This window comes from Rutilus rutilus, assembly GCF_951802725.1.
Source record: "Rutilus rutilus genome assembly, chromosome: 16".
Taxonomy (NCBI): domain Eukaryota; kingdom Metazoa; phylum Chordata; class Actinopteri; order Cypriniformes; family Leuciscidae; genus Rutilus; species Rutilus rutilus.
This window is the reverse complement of record NC_140224.1, coordinates 1,438,225-1,446,285: the sequence shown is the minus strand read 5'-3', so window position 1 is coordinate 1,446,285 and position 8,061 is coordinate 1,438,225. Positions and strand designations below refer to the sequence as shown.

Genomic DNA, 8,061 nt, shown 5'->3' with positions numbered 1-8,061 from the left:
CCGCACTTTTCTTGCTGCTTGTAACGATATGAGGACTTCAATGTTTGTTTAGTTCCCTGTCGTTTGGTTTGTTTGAGTCTTCGCGGGATTTCTCCTACGTAATACGCCGGGGTTCCCTTACGCATTTACGCGCATGCGCACACTTCAAAAACGGTAGATGGGATGGATGGAAAGGATGGATGGATGGATGGATGGATGGATGGATAGATAGATAGATAGATAGATAGATAGATAGATAGATAGATAGATAGATAGATAGATAGATAGATAGATAGATAGATAGATAGATAGATAGATAGATAGATAGATAGAATGGACGCTTAAAAATTAGTCCCAATGTCTTAGACTCCAATAGAGTTTGAACAGTTTCTTGGCTCATCTGAAAATGACGTCAATGAAAGTCTATGGGATTTTCCGATCGTCATTTTTATAAAAAACAGTAAGTCGGATCAGTCAGAAAAAATAAAGCAACACTAAATCAGAACAGTCTGAAGATCTTGTCTGAGTTTGGAGGATGTAGCTTGAGCCTAAGAGGAGTAGAACTGAGAAATCTCAGAAGAAGAAGAATAAAAAGATTTTTCAAGCCAACTTAGTGATAGAAATAAGACTTCTTTTTTTTTTTTCCTGAAATCAATCATAAACTTTTGCATGCCGTCCATCATCAGCAGCACATTCCGGCCAGTCCGCCTGTAGTGTCTCAGTGCACACTAAAAACCATCATGAGTGTGTGTGGGCATCACAGGCGCGCGCAGCATTTTTCCCCGGGAACGCGCGCCCGTGATGCCCACAAGTGCTGCCTACGTAGACAGATGATCAGAACTATAGACACGCAGAGCAGAAACTCATTCAGTGTTGATCTGAGGAGTGAAGAGTTCACATCGCCTCTGGAACAGTGTTGGCCGGTTCATATGATGCGCGCGCAGCTCCGACGGGAACGTCATTATAACGGACCCGTTAACTAGACGACAGCTGATGACGGGAACGATGATCGGGCACGAGCGAAGATTACCGGATTTACCGGGTTTACCGGCCAGCGCGTCCCGTAGGAGACTGTCACGGGTCGGGAGGAAACACAGCAATGGATCCGTCCAGTGAGTTCGCTTATAAAGTTATGAAAAGACTGATTTGTCATTCATAAACAATCCCTTTGATATTATATATATATATATATATATATATATAACTATAAAAAATGCTGGGTTTTTACCCAATTTTGGGTAAAATATGGACAAACCCAGCCGTTGGGTTGATTTTTTCTATTACACATTTTTAACCCAACGTTTTGGGGTTGTCCATATTTCCCCCAAAATTGGGTTAAAACAAATCCAGCGGTTTTTAGAGTGTGATTTTAGGTCTTACAAACTTTTTTTCATATGAAGGTCACACACGTGTAAACATTTTATACCTTACTTCTGATTATTTTAAAAATGCCTTTTATGCGTTTTACACTTTACACTTGTTCCAGTACCAGACTTTCAATATTTAAAAAGAAGAAAAGAAAAGAAAAAAGTTTCTTATATTTTAAAAAGCTATGTGTTAAATTGTGTTAAAATGATCTGTTTATTGTGTTAAAATTATTTATATGATTATGCATATTACACAAATCACAACCGCCCCACAGTTGTGGCTTCATTTCCGCCACAATAAACTAAGTCTAAGTATTAGTCGTTTAATGCATGAGTATATTTTATTGTGCATCATTTCTAGTCAAGTTGTTTAAAATGTTATTTCCACCACATCATATTCCACATTCAATATTGAGATGGAAATGACACTGTAGTGGAAAGGGTTTCTCATGATTTGTTCTTCACTGTTGGACATTGTTATTAAACAAGAGATCATGTGAAAAGTATGTTTTAAGTTAGTTATTCTGTTTGTCATAGAGCACAAATGTGTCTGGTATCATACATAAATCCAATTTGAATAAATTGAACAGAATTATACTACATAATTCCTTGAAAAATTTCCAAGCATCCCACAATAATATTGCAAAGCTTGATCAGAACAATCAATTATAATAACGCCATAATACCAACTATTCCCTTGGAACAAATAAAAAACAGTGAGGTTAGAGATTTTATTTGTGGCCCAAAAGATGAAGAAACACACGTTTAATACTGACGCAATGAAAAGGAGCTTTTGTGCCACTGCTACTGAAATACAGGATTTAGACAAAATCCTCAAAGTATTATAAAGGTATTTAGAGGAACTACGCATTTGCACATTGCCGTTCATTAGTGATGGACAGCCAGATTAAAGGGAGAGTTCACCCAAAAATTGAAAAATACCCCATGATTTTACTCACCCTCAAGTCATCCTAGGTGTATATGACATCCTTCTGTCAGACTAATACAATCTGAGTTATATTAAAAAATGTCCTGGCTCTTCCAAGCTTTATAATGGCAGTGAATGGCCGTTTCTGTTTTGAAGTCCATAAAAGTCCATCTATCCATCATAAAAGTGCATCTGTCCATCATAAAAGTGCATCTGTCCATCATAAAAGTGCATCTATCCATCATAAAAGTGCATCTGTCCATCATAAAAGTGCATCTATCCATAAAAGTGCATCTATCCATCATAAAAGTGCATCTATCCATGATAAAGATGCACTTTTGATGATGGATAGATGGACTTTTATGATGGATAGATGGGTGAGTAAATTTTCATTTTTGGGTGAACTATGCCTTTAAAGCAGTGCAGGTCTGCATGGAGTTGATCCGTTTGCTTCCCTCCTCCAGGTCGAGCTCATCCAGCGGCACGGGCAGGTCCACGGAGAGCGTCGGGATCCGGCAACCGGCCAAGAATAAGATCCGGCGTCAGCGTCTGTCGGCTGTGTTCGGCCGCGGCCCTCGGAGAGACTCGGCTGAGGTGACGGACGACCCCTCAGAACTGTCCAATCAGGTCTCGGCTCCAGGCATCCTGAAGATCTTCGGCACTGAGATTTGCGAAGGAGCGAATTACAAGAGTGTTCTGGCCACGACACACTCCAGTGCCAAAGAGCTGGTCAAAGAGGCTCTCGCCAGGTGAGTGATCAACATTATACAGCAGTCAGAACCCAGACAGCAACACAGTGCCGGCCCAGAGCCGGGCCACACGCACTCTAAAAAACACTGGGTTAAAAACAGCCCAATATTGAAAATATAGGACAGGACACATGTTGGGTTAATTTTACCCAGTGTTTATTTAACCCAGCATACAGGGTTGATTCATTTTTACTATAATACTAGCTTTTTTCTTGTTAATGTTTAATGTTTACAGATTAAATAACTTAAATCCTCCACACAAACACTGGTTTGCATGATCATTCCTTTATTTTTTATAATATTTTACAGTATATTTTATATAGGTTTGAATTAATATTGCATACATTTAAGCTTGTTTAACAAACATTAGAAGTAAAAATTAAACATTTTTGTCACATTTCCACCGTAACAGCGCTGGATCTGGGTTACACAAAAACTACCCAAACACTGGGTTGTTATATCTGACCCAGGATCTGGGTTACACAAAAACTACCCAAACACTGGGTTGTTATATCTGACCCAGGATCTGGGTTACACAAAAACTACCCAAACACTGGGTTGTTACGTCTGACCCAGGATCTGGGTTACACAAAAACTACCCAAACACTGGGTTGTTACGTCTGACCCAGGATCTGGGTTACACAAAAACTACTCAAACACTGGGTTGTTACGTCTGACCCAGTATCTGGGTAACACAAAAACTACCCAAACACTGGGTTGTTACGTCTGACCCAGGATCTGGGTTACACAAAAACTACTCAAACACTGGGTTGTTACGTCTGACCCAGGATCTGGGTAACACGAAAACTACTCAAACACTGGGTTGTTATGTCTGGCCCAGGATCTGGGTAACACGAAAACTACTCAAACACTGGGTTGTTACGTCTGACCCAGGATCTGGGTTACACAAAAACTACTCAAACACTGGGTTGTTACGTCTGACCCAGGATCTGGGTAACACAAAAACTACCCAAACACTGGGTTGTTATGTCTGACCTAAGATCTGGGTAACACAAAAGCTACCCAAACACTGGGTTGTTCCGTCTGATCCAGGATCTGGGTAACACAAAAACTACCCAAACACTGGGTTGTTACGTCTGACCCAGGATCTGGGTAACACAAAAACTACCCAAACACTGGGTTGTTGCGTCTGACCCAGGATCTGGGTAACACAAAAACTACCCAAACACTGGGTTGTTACGTCTGACCCAGGATCTGGGTAACACAAAAACTACCCAAACACTGGGTTGTTACGTCTGACCTAAGATCTGGGTAACACAAAAACTACCCAAACACTGAGTTGTTACGTCTGACCCAGGATCTGGGTTACACAAAAACTACCCAAACACTGGGTTGTTACGTCTGACCCAGGATCTGGGTTACACAAAAACTACTCAAACACTGGGTTGTTACGTCTGACCCAGGATCTGGGTAACACAAAAACTACCCAAACACTGGGTTGTTACGTCTGATCCAGGATCTGGGTAACACAAAAACTACCCAAACACTGGGTTGTTACGTCTGACCTAAGATCTGGGTAACACAAAAACTACCCAAACACTGGGTTGTTACGTCTGATCCAGGATCTGGGTTACACAAAAACTACTCAAACACTGGGTTGTTACGTCTGACCCAGGATCTGGGTAACACAAAAACTACCCAAACACTGGGTTGTTACGGCTGATCCAGGATCTGGGTAACACAAAAACTACCCAAACACTGGGTTGTTACGTCTGACCCAGGATCTGGGTAACACAAAAACTACCCAAACACTGAAAAAATGTACCCAAAAGGCTCAACCCAGGATTTGGGTAGAAAAAATAACACAAGAGAAATCACATTTTTTAGAGTGTGTGGATTCCATGCATACCAGATGTGGGCCGGATCTGGGCTGACACTGTGTTGCTAAAAGACTAAGTAAATTATTCAGCAGTATTATTGATTTGACTGCACTGACACTATTAGATGAAAGTAACGATTCTATTGTCTTCTGTTGAGCTGCTTAGCTGAATTGAACTTGTTTCATAATGAAAAAACATTACACAGTTTTTCATAATATGCATAATTTAAATTTGTCTTATATTTGATTTCTGTTTGCTACAGTGAAAATGCTTTAAAACAATTTCTTGACTTGACATATATTTAGGTTAATATGAAATATGAATAACTGATAATATTAAAGTCGTCATGAAGTAGCCCTGATCTTTTACTCTCTATTGTCCCGTATATCCGAGTGAGACGCTTCTTGAACCAGAACAAATGTGGGCGGGGCTTGATTGTGTCTGTGGGGAATTGATTGGATGGTTATGGTTTGCTATTGGCTGATCCAAGTGGATGCTACACACTGGTGGTGGTTGAGGAGAGATTCCCTGATATGATTGTAAAGCGCTTTGGATGTACAGTAGTACATATGAAAGCGCTATATAAATGCCTCATTCTAAATGCCTCATTCTATCTCATGTGAGTGACAGGTTGCCCCGCCCACATCATCAGAGAAGAGAAGAGATGCTGCAAGAGTAACTTATTCTGATTCAAGATTATTAAAACAATAAGGATGTGCACTGATGAATCATTCTGCAAAATTCCATTAAAAAATAAGAATTGCCTATTTTGATTTCATGGTGACTTTAAATTTATAATGCTGTTGCTTTTATGAACAAAACCACCAGATGGTTTTCTGAAGGTTTTTGGATTTTTGGATGGTTAAATATTCAAACTGCATGTGAAGGTTTCATACCAAAAGTCTTGATTAGTTTGGAGAAGTTGGAAATTCAAGGCGACATTAATTATTTGGTGAACGCAAGCCAATTTGGATAGAAAGCTGCGTCAGCACAGAAACTCCTCTGTTCTTTCCTAATTCTACAACTAGAATGTGTGTGTGAAAGTGCCTGGGTTTTTTTCAAGATCTTAATGTCTGTTTGTTTTTTGAACGAGATTAATACTTTTATCCAACAGTGGTGTATGCATATATCCTTTCAGCTGTTCTGCTGTTTGTATAATTGCAGATACTCCCTGAGCAAAGAAGAATCTGATGACTATGTGTTGTGTGACGTGATCGGCTGCGTGGAAAACCAGCGCTGGAGGACTGAATGTGTTCGTGTGGTTGGAGACGATGAGAAGCCGCTCTTGCTGCAGTCGCTCTGGAAGCCCAGAGAAGGTTTTGCTCGCCGATTTGAGATCCAGCGCAAGGCCACAGTGGAAGAAAACAACTCTAAAGACAAAGACACGGTGACCGCTGGTAAACCTCACTATAATCACCTCTGCACTGAAGATGTTTGGTGTTTTTGGGCCACTAAAATGCTATATTTTACGAATGCATTGGCGTATTGGTATGAAAATTGGTGCGTGTCTTCGGCATGATGCCTTGAAGGTACTCAAAAAGTTTTGGGATAGCGCCACCTTGTGGTGAAAAAATATTAAGTTTGACGAGGCCCCCTGGTTGAGACCTGTTATATCCACATAGAACCTTTTCTTCCCCTGTAGTCAATCATTTTTTCCATTAAAACTCATCTTTGATCACCAAAATTATATATTTAAAAGTTTTTTCCTTAAAAAAAAAATTCTTCATGTCTTAAAATATCTTGAATGTAACTCGACACCCTTGCCTCATTTAGTATACGCGGTTCTATGAATATGCAAATGAGCCCCGCCTCCACTCACTCACTCAGCTCAGAGATCCACTGGTTGACGATCACACGCTGATCTGATTGGTTACAAGGTAGTTTGTGACGTCAGAAACACCAGCGATTTCAAAGCGTGTTTTTGAGACTGTCTTTGGTTCTCTGCAGTTTTAAGGAGGAAATACTCAGCAATGGTGTCGACTTATGAATTTACACATGCTTTGTGTTAAAGCAGATTAAAAACACCACATAGACACATAAACAACATTAAAAGCTGGATTTTCACCACTTTAATATTTTCAATATCTCATTCTCCAGGCATAAACGCACAGGCACGGAAGCTGCAGAAGACTCGCTCTCGTGGGAAATCGGTCCGGCTGGACGATGGAAAACACAATATGTTTAAGAGTCTCAGCGAGACGAACCTGAGAGTCGAGGCTCACAAAAACCACACGGAGGATCCAGAGACCGAGGTCTACAAACACACACAGTGTCCCGCCAGTGAGCGCGAGGAGACGGAGAGCAGCGATGACAACGACACACAGTTTTCCATTCATCCGCCTCTGGATTTTCCCTACTTTCTGCTTCTGCAGGGCTTCAGTTACACACAGGTAGGACAGACTCACACTATATCCCTCGCACTTCCTCGTTCTTTCCTCCAGCCCAACAAACACTTTTTCTGGAGTTTTATGCCGTTTTTATCAGTAGCTGTAGCTTTACATCCATCTACTTTTTATTTTTTTCTAACCTTCTTAAATGTATGTTTAATTATCTAACAAAAAAGTTCCATAGTGTAGCTTTAACTACCTCGATAATTGATATTTGAAAGTTGTGAATCAATTAAAATCCACCGATGATAAACTCATGATTCATCCGTGAATTGACTTTTCCCCCAAACCCTAATGTTTACAAATAAGAAGACATGCGCATAAACTACGACGGAAACACGTTTACTGAATAAATCCCTCGAATGCACAACAAAACCCTCAGCGGAGGCTGTGATTGGATAACTGGAGTAAGCAGTGGACCAATGGCGTCGCAGCGTCTCTAATGTTGGTTTGGTGTTTCTGAAACGCCGGAGTCGAAGTGTGTGATCAGAATGATTTAGTTTAATTCCCTCCAGAAGCGTCTCACACACACGAGTGTGTTCCCGAACACCAGCATCCGAACGCCAGAGAACACGACGGCGTTTACAGTGTTTCGTCTGACGCTCTGAGACACACTCGTTTATGGAATATAATTATATGATGGAGGGAAAAAGTATGGAAGCTTGTTTCCACCACAGAATAAAAAATAAAAACGGTAATTATGACTTTTTATCTCACAATTCAGATTTTTTTTTACACAATTGTGTGATACTAAGTCGTAATCGCGAGTTATAAAGTCAGAAATGCGAGATTTAAACTGTGAGATGAAAA

The 8,061-nt window shown here is 40.4% G+C and overlaps 1 protein-coding gene across 2 annotated transcripts in view; it reads left to right on the top strand.

Moving 5' to 3' along the window:
* Positions 1 to 485: 485 nt before the first annotated feature.
* radil2b (Ras association and DIL domains 2b) overlaps positions 486 to 8,061 on the top strand; it is a 44,795-nt gene continuing 37,219 nt past the window's right edge. The window contains exons 1-4 of one of the 2 annotated variants that reach the window (XM_084435074.1): positions 486 to 1,091; positions 2,739 to 3,023; positions 6,029 to 6,261; positions 6,962 to 7,254. In XM_084435074.1, coding sequence (XP_084291200.1) covers positions 973 to 1,091; positions 2,739 to 3,023; positions 6,029 to 6,261; positions 6,962 to 7,254 — 930 coding nt within the window. In that variant the 5' untranslated portion in view covers positions 486 to 972. The remainder of the gene's footprint in view (positions 1,092 to 2,738; positions 3,024 to 6,028; positions 6,262 to 6,961; positions 7,255 to 8,061) is intronic. The other variant, XM_084435075.1, reaches the window with a different exon arrangement.